Raw genomic sequence first — 21,342 nt, 5'->3', positions numbered from 1 at the left:
GTTCTCAACAGCCAGCGCATGACATGTCTTCTTCTTCTTGCTTTACGGGGGATCGCAGACCTACAAGTGCATTACCGCCACCTATCTCTCAAATGGACCATTGACACTCCTATAGGTGGCGGTAATGCACTTATAATGCACCAATTGTTTCGAGTCTTTACACATCAATGTATCGTCACGAGGCGCAGGGTTTAATTTGGTTTTGTTTGTGTATGTTTTTTTGACTCTCAAAGTCGTGATTCCCATTCACTTCCATTATATGACTGGCAGACTGCAAAGGTTTGAGTTAAAAATCTTTGTTTGTGTTCTACTGAAGAAACAAAGTCACCTACATCTTGGATGCCCTGGGGGTATGCAGATAAACATCAAATTTTCATTTTTGGGTGAACTATCCCTTTAACATGTTTGTTCTACAAGGTCATCCTTGTTTAAAGTCTCTATTAAAAATGTCAACTTCATTTTAGTTGAATAAAATAAAATTAAATTAAATTAAATTAAATAATTAGAATAAGAATTAGAACAAAAAGATGAGTGGCCAGTGGACATTTTAACAGCTATTGCGCAGAATTTCTATATATGGGGGGAAAATATTTGAAAGATTATCAAAAATAAAAAACATTGAAAAAAATCTATATGCACATCATCAGATTTCATAATGCCATTATAAAATAGAGCTCATGCTCCAGGCAAATTCCACTAATGTCCTGCTCTTCACTTGCAATGTGCATTAAAAGGCGACATCTCAGCCTGGGCCTTTAATCCCTGCTGACTGTCCCACTGTGCTCAGGCACGGCACAAAATGGAATGTGATACACGGTCACAGCCCCATTAAAATACACACACACAGACACATTTGTGTGTGAATCTTGCCAAATGATAGTTTGTAAACTCCACAAACAAGCTTTTTCAGTGGAGCAGATGAGTTCAGATCCATCCTTAATTGCGATCTCTGCATGAAGACATGGCTTATTACAAACTCAAGGAAAAACAGAGAACTGCATATTATGTCGTTATGTCGCTGTCACCATAAAAAATAAGTAAATAAATGTATTTCTTAAATGTATTTTTTTTACATCATAACCTTTTTTTCTTTTTTTTCAGCTTTTCTATATATTTTGTTTTCTAGACAACATGAATCTAAAATCTAAAACACTCCAGCTGGGTGTTTGTAAGTGACTCATGGGAGTGGGTGCTAGAAAGGCCACATCCGCAACAGACAAACAGGCACTTCAGATCACCATTCCCCTTTAAGAACCCGCAAGCAAACACTTGCCAGAATGAACTGAGCTAAACTAAGCTGCCTCGCAAGAGCAGATTCCTTGATGCTTATCAGTTCCGTGATTGAGCAGAATTACAGTGATTCTCATGGGCCGTGAGACCTGTCCACCCTCGTACTGCACGCGACCGTACCCTCACACCAATCACTCACTCCGTTATCGATTAAGACCAGTTTAGTGCCATTTAAACTTTGTAGAAGCATCTTCAAATGGAAGAAGAGAGAGCAGAAGAGGACAAGGAGTGAAAAACAGATACTCTGGCTAAAGTGAGTCCTGCACACCGCTGTTCGGAGCAGCATCCTTTAATTATGCGCCTATGAATAGAAGCTCCAACACCACAGCACAAGCGCCAGCTACCCGACTGGCCGCTATTTTCTACCCTCGCCCTTCTGTTTTTCGTCCAACACACACTGTTGAGTAGGATTTCTTACATAAGTGCTTTTGATTTTTTTTTTTCTGTGGAGGTTTGCACGTTCCAGTCAATGTCAAGTCGCCACATTGTTTCTTTTCAAGTTGGCCTTTTCCCTTTCTGAAATCAAAACCGTCCAGATGGAGCTGCGGTCATCCCTGTGGCCAGAATGACACTTTCAACTGCGGTTTCAACATAGTTAATTTTGGACAAGTCAGTCTAGGTGGACGAGGCTAAACTTCTCACTTAAAAATCAAGCCGCCGTTCACTTTCCTTCACAGTGCTGAGGAGGCATTTCTTGCAAATCTCAAAGAGCTGGTTTTGATCATGTGTTAATGATGTAAGGAACGTAAATTACAGCATGGATGTGAACACCAGTCTCGGGGAACGTTCAGCCTGACCTTGTTAGTCAGCATATCTAGAGGCTTTTTTCTGTATCGAGGACTACGGGGATTTCTTCCAGCCTTCCTGGTGCCAAACAATTTCATAATTCAAAACAATTATTATAGCCCTTTCGGTTTATGCCCGAGCAAATGAGGTGATAACAGACACATCCCATTATTTCTGAATAAAGTTGACAGGTCAAGGTTAAACTGTTTGAAGTTTACAGCACCTCACTGTTATATAAAACAAGCCGCCCCAAAGCACTTTCCACATGAGGGTAGAGGGCGCCTGACAAAGGGCCACACTGGGGGCTCAGCACTCGGGGGACCAGGACTGGGGCCTCCCTAGGCTGGGACAAAATTCTTCAGTGAAAGAGTAACCAAAATATTACAGAATGAAAAACCAAAAAGCTGTGATTCTCAAACACAGGTCAGTATTTAACAATATTTTTCAGTTAGCCTGGAAGGATTTGTATTTAACACAGTCCTATTTAGGCATTCAATTGATTAAAAGTGATTGTAAAAACATTTACAATGTTACACAAGATTTCAAATAAATTCATCAAAGAGTTGTAGACAAAAGGGTCATAACAGTTTACAAAAAAAAAGTAACAACTGTTTTCAACATTGACAAGAAATGATTCTTGAGCAAAAAATCAGCATATTATAAAGGATTTCTGAATGATCATGTGACACTAGGCGTGTTTCCATTACCCTTCAAATTGTGCAAATTGAAATTGCGAATTGAAAATACGCCCAATGGAAACGCGTCAATTTCGCAAAAACGCCCATATATCGCAAAAAAGTTTTTATGCTCGCATGGTGTTTTTTCAGGCAATGCGAAAAAGGAATAATTTGCAAAACTGCAATGGAAACGTTTTTTTTTTCGCATTTACAGGACAAAAGTCATATGATCATTCTGTACTATATATGTACTATAACCTCCAAGAAACACTTCATAAGTGGCCGCGCTCCAGTATAAAGGGGCTTTCCCTACCATTAATGCTTAGACAATTTACACTGCACACGTCTGCGGTGTTAAACTGTTTGAAGTTTACAGCACCTCACTGTTATATAAAACAAGCCGCCCCAAAGCACTTTCCACATGAGGGTAGAGGGCGCCTGACAAAGGGCCACACTGGGGGCTCAGCACTCGGGGGACCAGGACTGGGGCCTCCCTAGGCTGGGACAAAATTCTTCAGTGAAAGAGTAACCAAAATATTACAGAATGAAAAACCAAAAAGCTGTGATTCTCAAACACAGGTCAGTATTTAACAATATTTTTCAGTTAGCCTGGAAGGATTTGTATTTAACACAGTCCTATTTAGGCATTCAATTGATTAAAAGTGATTGTAAAAACATTTACAATGTTACACAAGATTTCAAATAAATTCATCAAAGAGTTGTAGACAAAAGGGTCATAACAGTTTACAAAAAAAAAGTAACAACTGTTTTCAACATTGACAAGAAATGATTCTTGAGCAAAAAATCAGCATATTATAAAGGATTTCTGAATGATCATGTGACACTAGGCGTGTTTCCATTACCCTTCAAATTGTGCAAATTGAAATTGCGAATTGAAAATACGCCCAATGGAAACGCGTCAATTTCGCAAAAACGCCCATATATCGCAAAAAAGTTTTTATGCTCGCATGGTGTTTTTTCAGGCAATGCGAAAAAGGAATAATTTGCAAAACTGCAATGGAAACGTTTTTTTTTTCGCATTTACAGGACAAAAGTCATATGATCATTCTGTACTATATATGTACTATAACCTCCAAGAAACACTTCATAAGTGGCCGCGCTCCAGTATAAAGGGGCTTTCCCTACCATTAATGCTTAGACAATTTACACTGTACACGTCTGCGGTGCAGTGTGGCACTGATACGGTCACTGAAGCTGATTGCGGCCACTCAATGCTTGTGTTTATGTTTTTATACAGTCTATGGTTTAATCCAGCCGCGCCACGCACTTTTCTGAAGCGGCTCTCTTTGCTACTTCTGTAAAGATACACGCATAAGCCTCCTTTGAATAAATATAGCCAAAATCCGTCAAAATCCGTTGCCATGACTTATCGCGAGAGGCAAAAGTTTACGTTTTAGTCGCATATCATTGGTTAATGGAAACGGTGTCATTTCGCAATACTTTTTTATCGACATTTAGAAAATGTCGCCAAAGTTTTGCGCAAATCTGTAATGGAAACGCGCCTAGTAAGACTCGAGTAATGGCTGCTGAAAAACATCACAGGAATAAATTATATTTTAAAATATATTAAAATAGAAGTCATATTTCATAGTACTACAGTTTTTACTGTATTTTGATCAAATAAATGCAGCCTTGATGAGTCTTCTTTCAAAAAAATCTTACAGACTGCAAACATTTGAGAGGTAGTGTAAATATAAAAAGTAAATTAAATAAATAATCATGAATATATGTTTACCAAAAAATTTTTGTGTCAAAAAAATGTTTTGTTCACCAAAATATATAAAAATGATGGTCACACTTTTTTCAGATTGATAAGACGGTTATGTAGTCACACTTGTTTTTATTGTGACCTTCAATTCTTTGTTGATCTAAGAAAAACACACATTTGCACAAGTAATGTCCCTGAGCAGGCCTTGATTGTTGACTGTATGTTTGCTTTGCCCCGTGATCCATAGCACTTTTCACTGACTCATGAAGATAAAAGGACTATTGGGCTGAAAGTTCCAGTGCAGTTGACCATAGTGATGGGACTTCACCTCCAGGAATAAATTATATTTTAAAATATATTAAAATAGAAGTCATATTTCATAGTACTACAGTTTTTACTGTATTTTGATCAAATAAATGCAGCCTTGATGAGTCTTCTTTCAAAAAAATCTTACAGACTGCAAACATTTGAGAGGTAGTGTAAATATAAAAAGTAAATTAAATAAATAATCATGAATATATGTTTACCAAAAATTTTTTGTGTCAAAAAAATGTTTTGTTCACCAAAATATATAAAAATGATGGTCACACTTTTTTCAGATTGATAAGACGGTTATGTAGTCACACTTGTTTTTATTGTGACCTTCAATTCTTTGTTGATCTAAGAAAAACACACATTTGCACAAGTAATGTCCCTGAGCAGGCCTTGATTGTTGACTGTATGTATGCTTTGCCCCGTGATCCATAGCACTTTTCACTGACTCATGAAGATAAAAGGACTATTGGGCTGAAAGTTCCAGTGCAGTTGACCATAGTGATGGGACTTCACCTCCACCTCCTGCTGCACACATGCTAATGGGGAAAAGGTGGCTTGCTATTCTGAGGTCTAAAGGTTAACCAATAGCGCCACCTAGAGACAAACATGCTCTGTCCAAAGTGAGGTCAGGACAATCTAATTAGAAGGGTGTAATTCACTGCATTGTATCCCCTCATTTTATACGCGAATCAAAAGAATGTAATGGTTCGATAATGCTGAAATATTCGAAGGTAAGAATATGGGGCTTCCAAACTGAGAAGAAAGAATTAATGGGATTTAATAAATTAACAGAAAAATAAATACAATTACTAAAAACAAACAAGGCGGTTAGTCTTAATAGATAATAACTTGAGAAATTACTCATAATAAATAATCTTGAATGGCCCAGCCAGAGCCCTGACTTAAACCCAATTGAGCATCTCTGGAGAGACCTAAAAATGGCTGTCCACCAATGTTTACCATCCAACCTGACAGAACTGGAGAGGATCTGCAAGGAGGAATGGCAGAGGATCCCCAAATCCAGGTGTGAAAAACTTGTTGCCAGAAAGATCTTTCCCAGAAAGACTCATGGCTATATTAGATCAAAAGGGTGCTTCTACTAAATACTGAGCAAAGGGTCTGAATACTTAGGACCATGTGATATTTCAGTTTTTCTTTCTTAATAAATCTGCAAAAATGTCAACAATTCTGTGTTTTTCTGTCAATATGGGGTGCTGTGTGTACATTAATGAGGAAAAAAATTAACTTAAATGATTTTAGCAAATGGCTGCAATATAACAAAGAGTGAAAAATTTAAGGGGATCTGAATACTTTCCGTACCCACTGTATATATATAGACAATTTTCTGACTAATATTTCATTTAAATACTGAACAAACAAAAAAATCTAAAGTTTCTCTTAAAATAGAAACTATAAAATAATTTGAAACAAATGAGACAATGACAATCACAGTATAGAGCTGTGATTAGAATAAATCTATTTTAAATAAAAATAAATTTAATAAAAAAATAAGTAGACCAATGTCAAAGTCCACAAAGTTTTATTATATAATAACAAATAAAATATTTTAATTAATCAATCAATCATAAATTAATAAGTTATATGTACTTGTTCTAAACTGCTCTTTGCATAAATCCTCTTTATAATATTTCTGTACCCAAGCAGCTCACAGGCACGAGTTTTATGGCATGGCTTGGCATCAGTTCAATATTGTGCGGTTGATACAGAACATCCATCAGGATTGTTTTGATGTACTAAGATATGCACCATTTCCTTACAATCTTTTAGTAACCCAATGCAAAAATCATCTGCACCTGGAGCTGTATACTAATGTACACAATGACTCATCCTCAATGGAGTCTCCCATAGTATTTCTTAGTAAGGACAGATATGTGAAAGATTTCACTTAGGGCAATGGCTATCATTAGCTTTCAGCACCTTCTTATTAGAAGGACTCTCAATCTGTGACGCACACCTTACAATGAGCCACTGTGACTGGACTGGATATCCGGAGAAACAAACATGACTATATGTAAAATTGAAACGTGATCAGATAACTGCCTATCAAAATGAGCCAAGACGCTAGTTCAAGGGCGGCTTGAGGGCAATGCTACCATGGTTTTACTGTATTTTTCCATAAAATCCAAGAAACAGTTGGAGCCATGGACTAGTGACATAAAGTCATGGTTCTCAAGTAGGAAAGAATCATAAAATGAAATGAAATAAATCTTGAATATAAATAAAAATCAAGGTGCAAAATCCAACAGGTAATGAATAACGGCCCTTATAATGACTAAAGCATGTTGTGACGTGGCGTCTAAATGTGCTAAGAATTATGAGCCCGTCCTGCGCCTTCTGAATAGCACGGCTCTTCTCATCTTTAAGGTATGAAACGGTACCTGTTCAGCGCTTGGGGTATTTCATCTGAAAGAGACCGAGGGCTTTGTTGACTTCAATAAAATTCAAGAGAGGCAAACATGAACAAGATCAATGATCACTAAATATTCCACTACGTGTTAAGGAGAGACAAGAGGGAAGAAAGAGAAGGCTGGATAGAGGAAAAAGAGGAAGAAATGACAGTGACCTATGTGCCAGGGGTAGATTCATCAGAAGACACACAATGACTGCTTTTCAGAACAACAGATCTTAAGGGCCAAGCAGACAGTAACGCTTTCAGAACAAGATGAGGTTACATGTAAAAAGGTGACATGACTGACACCGCCATCTCCTTCTCAAATGGGCCTTATTTTACACTTTTGTATCATTCTTTTTTTCCCCCTGAAGTCCAATATTAGACAACCTTTCCTGCAGTAAAAAGAGTCAAACTTTAGTTTTAAGTGACCATTTTCACCCATAGAATTAAAGGAATGGCTCAACCAAAAATAAATATTCTGTTAAATTTAAAATCTAACTTTGAAAGACCATATGGAAAAGTCAACAACATCTCCATTTTATACTTCCAGTTGTGTTCCACAAAAGCAAGAAATATACAGGTTTGCATAGACATAAAGATAAGTAGATGATGATAGAATCTTAACTATCCCCTTAAATAGGTTGCTACTCTACCTTTAAGACTTCTATATGAAAATGCACTCTTTTATGATTGGCTAACCTCCACATACCAGTGCAGTACAGTGTTGGTTATCAGAGCAGGTCAATACAGTTTATGTTACTGATCTGGGTGGACTAGGAAGAGAACTTTGCATTGTGAACAGAATAAATCTGCATTGTATATCAAACTGTTTTAATTTTAAAAAATCAAGGGATAGCCACAACGCGTCCCCTTTAAGACCATGTAAACGTATGCCAACCAAGTGCCTAGAGTTTTGTGCTTTGGTAGAACTCAGTGAGGCATCAAAATGAGGTGTTCACTTACCACTCGGATTAAACGCCATGCAGGATATAGGCTTATCGTGTGCTGGAAAATGTGCAATCACTCCTTCTCCATCAGAATCCTCACTAACAAGTACCTGAAACATATACACCCAAAAAACACACAATAAAGCTACAGTAAGTTGACAGAGCTACATAAATATAAGCTGACTTCTTGTTTACCTCACGTCTCAGTGTTTTAGACACATAGCTGGTCATTAGCTCTACAGTGGCCTGTGCAATCTGATCTTCACTGTTACATAAGATTGAATCAGTTTTACAAAGATAAGTTTTGGCATTTTGTTTAAAACAAAGTTTGTTCCAAGTTGTGCTCCGTTGTATGGAGCTGAAAAGGTTTCCATGTGTGTTTTTTTTTTTTTATGATCATCATCCATTCCCCATCATGTCATTCAGCCTTAAACATGCTGTCCTCTTGCGGGTGCTTAACAATTATCCTTGTGTCTACTTTAATCCACACTGGAAGATTTTAGCTTTAAATGACGCATGTTCGGCAAAATAGTTTCATTATGGAATTCAAAGACATTTTTTTAAAAGATGCCCGCAAATATGTTGGTGTGTCTTATGAACACGGCTTCAAAGAAATAAAGACTAACCCACATGACCACTGTGATCAATGTGCATATTCTGCCAAAGCCCACAGTGCAACAGTTCTGTATCAGACAGGAAGGAAAAAGTGCCATGTTGAAGGAGTTAAAACAAACAGAGCAGGAAGAAACTCTATAGTATCTCTTCACGTTTTGATACCCAAAAGAGATTAATAGCTCCCAGTTAAAAGAACTGTAATGTGAATCCGTAATTCATACACTCATGTACATTATCACAGGAAAAAAAGAAAAGAAAAAGATTAAGAGAGAAAGAAAGAAAGAATAAACGTTGTTGTTAAAAAAATAAAAATTCATTTTTTAATTTATTCAATAAACCAAATATATAATATATGAAAAACAAAACAAAAAAATACATAAATATAAAACAACAACAAAAAGAACAAAAGTAAAAAAATAAAATAATAACAAGAATGTAAATATTTATTTATTTAACAAATCAAATATGAAATAAAAAATCTAAACTGAACAAAAAGTATGAAATAAAACTTTTTTTGCATTTTAAATATCAAACATTTCTCCAAAATGGGTGTAAATATTACAATTCAAAATAAATTCTGATAACTTTCAAACTCAAAAGCAAAATAGAAAGAAAGAAAAAGCAGAGTGTGTTGCTCATAAGGGGCTATTCTCTGGTCAGTGGCCCTCTGTTAAGTTTGCTCATGAAAGAGATTATAACTAAGCCCAGACATGAGACAGCCGGAGAGAAGAGTGATAAATGTAGCGGAGTGTTGCATTAAGGAGCAAGGCAGCTTTTAATAGGATCCAGTCCAAACAGAAAACAGCCTTGCTCTAAAACCCAGACATTTATTTCAGACTGCAAAAAATGCTCCTGTGACACAAACCAGATCGCTTTTATTAGGGGCAAAAACAGACAATGTTGTTCTGTACAGGAATATGCTATTGCTTTGGAAAAGTATTAGTGTGCGGATAGCGCCAAAGAGCAAATAAACTTCTTGCAGGAAATATAGAGCTGCAAGAGGTGAATGATGATGATGATGAGGGGGGTGGGGCGTGTCCCCTGAGACTGGGGGAGATGAGAAAAAAATGCCCAGACCACTGCTAGAGTCACGGGAGAATGGCACTGACAGTAAATTCCATAAAGATGCTTTGTGTGAACATTGAAAACATGACTAGTCCGCTTTGGGAGGAGCGCAGCTTCTTGTGAGGTTGGCTCTGGAGCGGATGGTGATATAAACACAGGAAACCTATCTTAGAAAGTGTTGACTCTGGCAAATCAGAGTGGTATAGGTTTATAAAAAAGCACAATAAATCATACATCTAAATAAGAGTAACATCAATCGGGTTGCGGTAGACTCTCTGGGGAATCGAGGGTTTAACTATCACAATTTTAACAGCCCACTAAATGGGAGGATCTATTTACATGGGTCAGAATCAACAGGATAGCGAAACCTGTTCCAACTTAACCTTTCTCCAAGTAAAAATCCTTGAACAGAGGAACTGCAAATATTAAAGTTAGCCTTTAAACTTAGTGCTCTATTAAAATGCTCATGTGTCACACACCTACATGTCCTCTTTTAACACATTCAGGCCTTGGTGAAAAAAAAAAAAAAAAAAAAAAAAAAGAGAGAGACCTTTTCCGTAATGCTTCTGCAATTTCCTGCCTGTGATCTCATGCTAAAAGGCTATGGTTGTGCCAGCCATGGGGGAAACAGCCCCAGGAAGTGGCTAAATCATGAGATCAGGAGACTGCGGCCTGGCACGGAGTCTGTGAACGAACAGTCAAGCATGTGCTCTTATGACAAGGTGACGACAAACCCCTTGGGCCACAAGAAGCACTAATACTGAATGAGATATGAATGGGATTAATGGATTATTTATCTCGGAGAAAAGGGGAATGAATCCGGGTTCTTTCGAATCAAGGTCAGTACCACTATTGTGATACTGTTGTGTGCTAGAAACCCCATCATTCACAAGCCTCCATCCCTAGAAAAAAACATACAGATTATTATGTATGAGAGAGCAATTCGTACCTGTCCTTCTCCCACAGTGTGTGTGTCTATGATGGTGACCACACCAGACTGGTGAGGACTGCGGCGGGTGCCACTATGGGCAGTGCCCTCCTCGTCAGGTGCCCCTGATGGCAGTGTACCAGCGAGCTGGGTCACAACCTTCCCCACCATTGTCAGGCCCGTTTTCAATGTCTGACAGGAAGACAAAGACACACTTTAAAAATATTTAAATATCAAAAAGCTGCAGTGGTTTACGATAGTGATGCACAGAATTCTTTTAATACCGAAACACAGAAACAAAAATCTCAATTTTTATAAAAAAGTTTGGGCAATTAAATTCATCTTTGGAACACAAATTAAGATATTTCTTGTTGAAATCTGAGAGCTTTCAGACCCTGCATATAGACAGCAACGCAACTGACACATTCAAGGCCCAGTCAGCAGCACCACATGCATGTGTTGTGGTACTCTCGTGAACACGCGTCGAAGACTGACATGAAAGAGAAGAAATTGTTGAATAAAGTCGTTATTTTTGTTTTCTTTGCACACAAAAAGTATTCTTGTAGCTTCGTAAAAGTACGGTTGAACCACTGATGTCACATGGAGTATTTTAATGATGTCCTTATACCTTTCTGGGCCTTGAACATTTCAGTTGCGTTGCCGTCTATGCAGGGTCAGAAAGCTCTCAGATTTCAGCAAAAATCTTAATTTGTATTCCAAAGATGAACGAAGGTCTTACGGGTTTGGAATGCCATGAGAGTGTAATCAATGGCAGAATTTTCATTTTTGGGTGAACTATCCCTTTAAAGATCCATCCATGCGATAAATGTTAGTACAAGACATTCCAAAGGTACTGAGAACACGATACCATTAACAGCATAATAAGTTTAATTACCCAATTTAGTTTTTATAAAAATGAAGTTGGAAAAAAGTGGAATAATTAGATGTTTTAAAGTAAAATGAAACCTATTTTTTTTATATTCAATAATTCATGCAAAGGGTTGAAAGAAAACATGTAATTCAGCAACATTTGCGCCAGCTAAACATAAGTACTATTGCAACACTCAAATCAATACTGCAAACAATGTTCGTACATCCAGACATTTTGTTGAGCAATGACCTAAAAAACATGTTTGCATCCAGTGTTGTTTGAGGCAATGTCAACAGACAGGTGTGTGAGTTAGCCATGCAGGCTAACGGTTAGTGTTTGTGCGAGTCAGTGTCAATGTTTACTCTGAGAAAAGAGCTGAGAAGAAATGTCCGATTTCTGGCACGGCAGTCAGTGCAGTGTCTGCCACCAGCCGGCGGCCCCCTCCCCTCGCCAACCCTGATCAATGGGGACTGTTTGGATTAGCACTAAAAACTCTAACTGCAGTGATTAGAAAACACATTAGTGTTGATCAATTAGGAGGCAAACGCTTCTCTTAATAATTGATGGGGCAAAGCAATTTACACACAGTCAGTTAGTGGGCTTGTCAGAGCATTCTCCAAAGGGCCCAACAAACACAGGCGCCACGAGGTATTGACGCTGCCGCTTGGCCTGAATGCCTGATTAAGCTCTCCGGGGCCTTGGCAGACAGACACACACATAGAGCAATGCTCACTCCATTAAGTGAGAACTAGAAGAGACCCTACGTAAGCTGTGCTATCCACTTACCCCAAACACAGTTCACAACGGCAGAGGTCTGAAAACAGAGCCCTGGGGCACCCCGCTCATGCAGACTTGCGGCTGGCACAATGACATCTCTCTTTTGGTCACATCGCACTCATTTACACAATCTGTGCCTTGCAAGAATTCAATTTTGCAAAAGGCGCCCTCCCCCTCCTTTTTTGTGATTGTGTTACAGGATTGATGGGAGATGGCCCCCTGGCCCCCAGACGGCCGCACTCAGAGCCACTCAGCACAGGGACCGTGTGTCAGAGCGGAGGAGATGGTTATAAATCACAGCCCCGTCTGCAGACGGCCTGTCTGCGTATCAAGGCTTTTTTAACCTTGTTTTCCTCTCTGCTAACCTTTGCTGTGCTCCTTTTGATGTATACCGCCATTAAGACTAATGGTACTTCTCTCACGTAAGCTGTTAGCGCTCGTTAGGCGGTGATCAGGCCGGCGGCCGGGGAATACAGATGTGGGCTTAATAAATCAATTAAGCAACAAGGAGAGGAGACTGGAACCATATGAAAGGTTAAGCACCAAGGTTCTCGCACCACTAAATGAACTCTAGTGGGTCTCTGAATCACTGAGGACTACGCCAAGACCGCTCTGGGATGCACACATTATGAGCTTCATTTAGAGCTGTGCAAACAGGAAAGAAAGCATGTCTGAAAATACACATGTAAGTGCAAAGAAAAAAACACAAATTTGATAAAAAACTTATAAGGTTTAAGCTGATTCCTTGCCTTGGATACAGGTTTATCATGAATTAATGTGACACAGCTAAGGATTACTGGGCCAATCGTGTCTTAGAAATAAAAGTGTGATCATACTGAATGTCCTTAAAGCGCAACGGTTTAAAAAAAAAAAAAAAATTAAAAAGTTTGGCCAGTGTAATGAACAGTAATGATTTCACCACCATATTGAATGATTTTTAAACGCAGTGCACCAACAGTACATTGTCTTTATAATGATATGTGCAATTCGTAAGAAATAAAAACATTCATAAGATGGCTGCAGTTTGATTTAAGGTTAAAGCAACGAACTATCATCTTAAGGAAGGCCTGAACTATCAGGCGGACTATTAGGTGTTACTGAGCGTTTACAAAGGGCATGTTCTTGTGCTTAAAAACATCTGGATGGGGCACAACAAAATGTGTTACTAAACCAAAAAAAAAAAAAAAAAAAAAAGGTATTTTGGGGGCATTTATTTTTGTTTAAAATACTGGGTGTTTGTACTACCTTGTTCTCAGCATAGGCCAACCACCGGCTTCCCAGAGCTATAGGGTTGAGGTTGGGCCCAGGACAGGGGTAGCAGCCTGCAACACAAAGGAAAACACACAAATATAACAAGAGATGAACTAAATAACAGCACAAAGAACACATAAATTATCCATCATAGCAGCATCTCACCCAAGACTGTGTTTTACTAGAGCTTAGGGTTAGAATAATACCAGAGGTTAAATAAGGGTTATGGCATTTTGTGACAGTAGGATGGCTCCTCAGCTTATTAACTGCCAGACAGATTGACCCATGAGAGCAATACAGCCATAGAATCTGTACTGATCCCACATGCCATGATAATGTAAGCTGTACATCACATGTGGGACACATACAAACAGGGCAAACATGCAAGCAAATGCAGATCAGATAAATAAGCACAGAAACACCAAACATCGTTCTCTGCCTTTGCACACGGAAAGGTTATGCAAGTGCATATCACAGTGTGAAGTGCGCTGACAGTAATTTATAGCATGGAGTGAATATAAAATATACGCAGACAGTAATTTAGGGTGTAGAGACTGGATCTGAAACTCGGGTGAATGGGACTTGAGGTAAGCCACAAGCGCAGTAATGCAAAAGCCTTTTGTGCCTTTCCAAAGTGGAGGGAGCCAATGCAGTGAGATAACGTATGTTTAACACATCCTGTGAGCCGGGCTTGGGGGATTTTCACCATTGTTTTGTGATCTCACAGCCAGAAAGAGAAGACCTTATTCAACACTTCCACCCCAAAAAAAACATAAAAGTAATGAGAAACAACATGCAGGCCAGTGGGGCACATAGCCTATAAAAGAACTCCATATTTTGTATTGTTCATATTTCTTTGGCAGTGTTATTTTAGCATCACAGAGATACTATTATAGATTTTCTAATTAGTTTATTTTTCTATTTTCTGTTTTCATTTTAATTTCAAATTATTAAGTTTTAATAATTTTGTGTTTGTGTGTTCCTGCCATTTTTATACTTTTTTTATGTTTATATAGTTTTTATTTGATTCATTTCTTTCATTAATTTATTTCAGCTTTAATTTTGTTTGTTTTAGTACACCAAGTTAAACTTATTGAAAATTTGAAATATTTCCTTGGCAACTAGCTGATTTTTTTTCCCTCCTGTTTTTATTTCAGTTAACATTTATATTATTTCACATACTGTATTTTCCAGAAGAAAAAAAAAAGTGTTGTTGACAAAAAAACGCATCTATCTTTATATTTTATCATTATATTATTTATTTATTCACTTCTTAACGCTGTGCCAGCATCAAGGCTATTTTCATGGCGATCTCTGAATAAATTACACAAAGTATGCAATTAACAAAAAGTTATAAATTACATTAGACAAATACATTAGACAAAAATTCTAAAATACTTTCAGGTTATCATTATATTAAGAAATAAATGTAAAAATACTGAAATGTAATGTAATCCAATGAAATGCAAAATAACATTAAATGTTTCCAAACATTATAAACACTATGGACATGTATTTCAGTTCTCCTCACTCCACAACAAATCTTTATAACATAACAGTATTCAGAAAAGAGTAGGAATTAAACATTTCAGTATAAAACAAACATAAGTCATAGTGGCATTCATTATAAACAACATTTGTTAAAATAGCCAAGTCTAAACCATTTTATTTAAAGCGAAATACCTTTCTCATTTGGCACAAATCCAAATGTATGCTCTTTGCTTTGAAATATAGGTCGCAGCATGTTAAAACGTGACTTATATTCCGGAAATTACACCTAAGGAACTTTTTTTTTATGATTTCAGGTTTTTTTTAATAGTTTAGTTAACTATAATAACTATGGACTTCAGTCTGTCACTTAAAAAAATACAGTCTTGTTCTTTGTATGTTAAGGAAGCTTTAGAGAAGCGATTAATGATGTAAAGGGTTATTGACCATGCCCGTTTCCTGTGGCGCAGACGTTGACGGGGAAGTCGGATAGACAATGAGAGCCATTAAAACAACACTAATGGCAATTTACAACAGATGATTGCTTAAGTGGGCAGCAGAGGCCTGGTTTCACATGGTGACATGGACAGTTTATTCTTCTGAAACCATATACGAAGACCAGTCGCGCACATGAGAGTTGGGACCTTATGAGCAGCATCTCTTTCAAGGGTGCAAAAAAGCCATTCGGATTCCGCCCGTGGTCTAGACTGGAGGAGATGAAATTGCTCTTTATGTGCTAGAGCTGGGCTGAGTGACAATATGCATTTGTTTGTTGTTGTTTACGCTGCACAATGGCAGCTTGACACAGACGTGTCCAGTTCTGACACATTATAAAACAAAAGCCATTTGTGTAAACAAGCAGGCCTGTGGAGTTGTGGATGAGCTTTGATATCGTATAGCCGTGAGGAGTGACACAAGGAAAAACGGCTCCATTGGTGTGACAGCACGTATGAGGGTTATGTGGGGTTTTGTGGGTTTAATGAAGTCAGTGTGCAAAGAGGATTAATCAAGACTAGGTTTCCTGTTTTGCGAAGCTGCAGATCAAAGACGCAAAGTTGCGTCGGAGACTAGAGAAGGTCAAGAAGGGTCAAGTTCAGCAGACACATCTATAACGTGAAGCACTTACTTGTGACAAAGAACTTTTTCATAAAGGTGCAGCTGTCAAAGGCAGCGATCTTTTCTTGAAGACTAACTACGAGGATCCTATGGTCATCAAGGGATAGAGATAAAGTCAGAATTTTTTTTTTACAAACTTAATGCTGCATTAAAAATTATTACAAGGTAAAATTAAGAACAAAATGTGTGCAAATGCACCTTTTGTTGCAGTGCAGATCATAGATGGGCGTTTTAAACTGTATGGACTTGACCATCTCTCCTGTCCTCAAGGAATAAAGATCCACACAACAATAAGGGGGACTTGTCCTGCAAAACACAGAGATTATAATGACTTATACTCTCTTTTTACGCATTGCATTGCATCGCGCCGTGTAAACATAAAACCATGTCTGCATTTGTGATCGGAGAAATGACAAACAACAAGCGCTACTCTACACTGCTCAAAACTCGCGGTTGAATCATCAGTGGCAAATGCTTTAAATATGAATACGTACTTATAGTCTGTGAGTCAGACAGTCTTCCATAAAATGTGCTGGACACATCTGAATATTTGGGTTGAAGTGTTCTGGAACAGTGTTGTAAATAAAACTTAACCACTGATTTCTAGTCGTGTCCTCTTTTGGAAGGCCAAACAAAGTAGTTTCGATTTCACAACGAAACACACAGCATCACACATTGTGGGCTAGAATGAGGAACAGGGAGATTTTTAATTTGTCATTACTTTCACAGACAGTGAGTGATCTCTGAGTGAAGCCGTGACGATTGCGAATCCAGCCTGTACTTTGAGCGTGTTCCCAAACAGCTGCCATTTGAGCCACTTCTCCTCAGCGCTGTGGCTTGAGGTCAGGGTGGACATATTGCGCATAATGTTTTAAAGATAGCATGATAATGTCTTGGAGCAGGAGGCTCGCTGTGTGTGTGATACACATCCCATTCTCAATGTCTGGAAGGTCAAGCCTGCAGCTGAGGCTCAGTGTTTCAGATCCATCAGTGATTGATGGAATCGTCCCACAAGTCTTAAATCGTGCTATGGCCATTTGGAGGTCCGGATTGGCCAACAGGTAGAGTAGTGTGGCAAAACTGACCCGTGGTCTGTCTCAGCTCAGTGTTGGAGTTTGCTGGTTTACCCAGGGCTGGATTACAGTATGCGTGTCAACGACACAATCCAGTAAGCAGTAGAACCCACCGCAGACATGAACGTGTGCCCAGAGCTGCATCTCTACATCTGCCAGCCGCCAGTAACAACCCTGTCTCAGAGCCACATCACAAATACAAACACACAATCACAGGGCAGCGACTGGACAGTCTAGTGAAAATAAATAAAACCAAGTAAAACAGACATGAATTATTTCCAAGCAAGTGTTTGAAATTGGTCGTATTTTTGTCAATAACAAATAAGAGTGTCCTCGATGAATAGGGTTGGGTATCGAGTTCGATACTTTTTAGGCACTGACCGAATTGCCTCGATACCATAGAGTATCAAAAAATACATCTCATTCATCTCATTCATGACATCTCGTCGTTCGGTAACAAATTTCGATACCTAAGGGGTTAATCTCATCAACTTCCGTGGGACAATAAGCCTGCAGCACTAGGTGTGCTCGACTAGAAGTGGTGCGGCGCAGATCGATATGTGTTTGACATCCGCGAGAGTGATTCGAAAGTGTACGGAGCAGTCTGCTCTCTATAGCTCGTGGTACTGTAATACACCGATCGGACTGCACAGTCAGTCCGCATATACATTCAGTTGAACACACTTACTAGTTTACACAGGTTACACCAGATTCAGGTGGGAAGCATGCAATCTGTGATCGCGTGCCATTGCAGACGCTCGCGAAAGCATGCAATCCCTTTCTTATGCGTGCTGTTTTTACAGACACTCAGAGATGTGGCTCACACGTGAGGCTGTAGTGTGAAAGAGTCCCAGCCCCCTTAGATGTAAGGCTACATTTACACTGGTGCGTTTTTGTTTTAAAATGAAAACGATCCTCGTCATACTGGCATTTAAAATGCGTTTCAAGCTGGCTTTCCACTATCTCCGACAAATGACAAGCGACAGACCAGAAGTCATTCATTTCCAGTGGAGAGTAGTGTGCGAGCTGCGTGGAGTTCCGATCATATGCAGATGTCTGTTCATACTACACGACCGAAAGCGCCCGTTACGTGACCATTCATGCACACTGTAGCATCATGCTACATAAGATTTATATTCCGCTTTTACTCAAAACTCACTTTAAACCACCATCGAGTGTTTTTAATAACTTCCGATTTCCGTTCAATGTGTGTTTTGGCCATGTAATGTTGCTGAAATTAAATTTGTTATTACCTCGGAGTCAGAACAGCGATTGTGGAAGAGAGAACACAGGCAGACAGTGCTGGAAGCTGCTAATGCTCATCAGTAAATCAGTGGAAAATGAATTGAAATTATGATTCTGTCTGAGCTATGCGTTTTAAAATGAGCATGCACTAGTGTAAATGTAGATTTGAAAGATATGTAGAAATGTAAACAGATGTGTAAACTGAAGACTATTTGAGTTTTATTAAAACTATTTGCACTTATTTTGCATTTATTGTGTTGGTTAGCCTACATTTTTTGTTCCTTTGTGCAGTGGCTCAGGAGATGAGTCTTTGAGTTTGTATAAACATCAACAAGCTAAAAAAATTAAGTCAAGTTTTTTTTTTTAGATAACGTAATCTTGTTAAAATTGATTTCATAAAATTGGTATCGAAAAAAGTATAGTTCAGGAACCGGTATCGAAGTCAAGGTACTGGCATCGAAAATTTTTGAACGATACCCAGCCCTATCGATGAAGAAAAAAAAACATTTAAATTTGTAGTTCTCAGAAATGCACTCTTTCATGTTGGTTTCATATTTTGAAAAAGTTTTATTTTAAGGACTAATATCATGTAGTGTAGTATCCATCAACTAAAATAAATTATATTCATAATAATACATACATATTACAAATCTTAATAGTTTTTTCCAAAAATGTAATCATATATAATAGAAAAAAGAAAAAAAATTATATATACAGTGGGGAAAAAAAGTATTTAGTCAGCCACCAATTGTGCAATATATATATATATATATATATATAAATAATAATACACACAAACCCACATACATTCACACACACACACACACCAGTCAAAAGTTTTTAATGTTTTTTTTTTAAAGAAGCCTCTTCTGCTCACCAAGCCCACATTTATTTGATCCAAAGCACAAAAATATTTTTACTATTTAAAATAACTGTTTTCTATTCATATATTTAAATTTTTAATTTATTCCTGCGATTTAAAAGCTGAATTTTTAGCAGCATTATAGTCACATCAACCTTCAGAAATCATTCTAATATTCTGATTTGCTGATCAAAAAACATTTATTATATTTATGTTGAAAACAGCGGAGTAGAATTTCTTTGATGAATAGAAAGTTCAGAAGAACAGCATTTATCTGAAATAGAAATCTTTTATAACATTATAAATGTCTTTATCATCACTTTTGAATTATACTGACTCCAAGCATTTGAATGGTGTAGTGTATAATGTTACAAAAGCTTTTTATTTCAGATAATTGCTAATATAATATAATAATAAAAATAACAATTTTAATTTATTAATATATCATTACATTTTGGGGACTAACATTGCCTTGCCTGCTGTGTGAACGTAGTTTAAATGTGTCAAACGGTTGACCATAGAAATCACTTTTATTCTCTTCTGCTGTCCTTTCACAGCTGCGGATGCTTGCAGTCTCGGTGAGAGAGACACGGCTATCTGCAAAGAGATTATCATCATAGCTAAAAACCCCTCTGGATTCAGACACCAAGATTAATAGGGGCATTTAACTTCCTAAACTTGTTTTAGAGCCACTATTCATTGATTTCAATATAATCTGGGTCAGATTAATCCAATTTAAAGCGTTTTAGAGCCAATGTGACACAAATGATATGCTCCGAGATTGATTAACGGGACAATGATAGCCTTGAAAAAGAATCATCAAATTGGCCATTTCAATTGTTTGCCTTTTTGCATTGTAACTAATGGCCCGCTACTAATGGACGCAGTGCACGCTCAACATAATACAATTTCCTCTCACTGAGAATCGAGACTTCGATTTGAAAGCGTCAGTAAATTTCAATTACCGTTATAAAATCATATCAGCGTTTCAGTGTAGCACACTTTTAGGTGATATTGAGCACAGATATTATGACCTGTCCTATGGCTTCAGTCATCCGACTTTATATATGTCACGTTCATCCCGGCCATTTCTTTAGCAAAGGCCAAGTTAATAAATATACTAAATCTGATTAACATAAGGTCATAAAATGTATTGTGTTATCATAATTTTAGGGATAAAAAGCAGCATTTCCCTGTTTGCCTGAGAAATCAGGCTCTCTCTTTCAAATAACACGCTTACTGGTCACTGACCATTAAAAAAAACAAAACATAGGCACTAAAAAAAAAATTCTAGAAAGAAGTCTATATTTTCTTTAAAAATGTCTGTTATTTTACATACTGGAAGTGGTGGTGACCTGAACTCACAAGTTCATGTCAGGTAAATTCAACCTTCTTTAGTGAAGTGACATGTGGCCAAGTATGGTGACCCATACTCGGAATTAAGTGCTCTGCATTTATCCATCCAAAGTGCACACACACAGCAGTGAACACACACACCGTGAACACACACCCGGAGCAGTGGGCAGCCATTTTTGCTGCGGCGCCCGGGGAGCAGTTGGGGGTTCGGTGCCTTGCTCAAGGGCACCTCAGTCGTGGTATTGAAGGTGGAAGAGAGCACTGTACATTCCCCCCCCCCACCTACAATCCCTGCCGGTATGAGACTCGAACCCGCAACCTTTGGGTTACGAGTCCGATTCTCTAACCATTAGGCCACGACTTCCCCCTTCCCCCCACGACTTCCTCCTTATTCGGCATGACATAACTTCACAATGCTTCAAATGCGAATATACACAATCTCAACAGCGCGTCTAATAGCTGGGTACAATCTCACAAAACCGCCAAGCAACACACCTGCAAAATCCATCTCCCCTCAGCATGGTAAGACAATAAAAAA

At 38.1% G+C, this 21,342-nt stretch overlaps 1 protein-coding gene across 1 annotated transcript in view; it reads right to left on the bottom strand.

Moving 5' to 3' along the window:
- The window catches only part of bcas3 (BCAS3 microtubule associated cell migration factor), a 232,294-nt gene that overhangs the window by 190,581 nt on the left and 20,371 nt on the right, over window positions 1-21,342 (bottom strand). The window contains exons 8-12 of the mRNA XM_016229261.1: window positions 16,467-16,574; window positions 16,279-16,355; window positions 13,659-13,735; window positions 10,787-10,957; window positions 8,174-8,267 (exon numbers count right to left, since the gene is read on the bottom strand). Of these exons, the coding sequence (XP_016084747.1) occupies window positions 8,174-8,267; window positions 10,787-10,957; window positions 13,659-13,735; window positions 16,279-16,355; window positions 16,467-16,574 (527 nt within the window). The remainder of the gene's footprint in view (window positions 1-8,173; window positions 8,268-10,786; window positions 10,958-13,658; window positions 13,736-16,278; window positions 16,356-16,466; window positions 16,575-21,342) is intronic.

This window comes from Sinocyclocheilus grahami, unplaced genomic scaffold, assembly GCF_001515645.1.
Source record: "Sinocyclocheilus grahami isolate Dianchi unplaced genomic scaffold, SAMN03320097.WGS_v1.1 scaffold350.1, whole genome shotgun sequence".
NCBI classification, from domain to species: Eukaryota; Metazoa; Chordata; class Actinopteri; order Cypriniformes; family Cyprinidae; genus Sinocyclocheilus; species Sinocyclocheilus grahami.
Note: the sequence above shows the minus strand (reverse complement) of the source record. Positions and strands in the feature narration are given on the sequence as shown.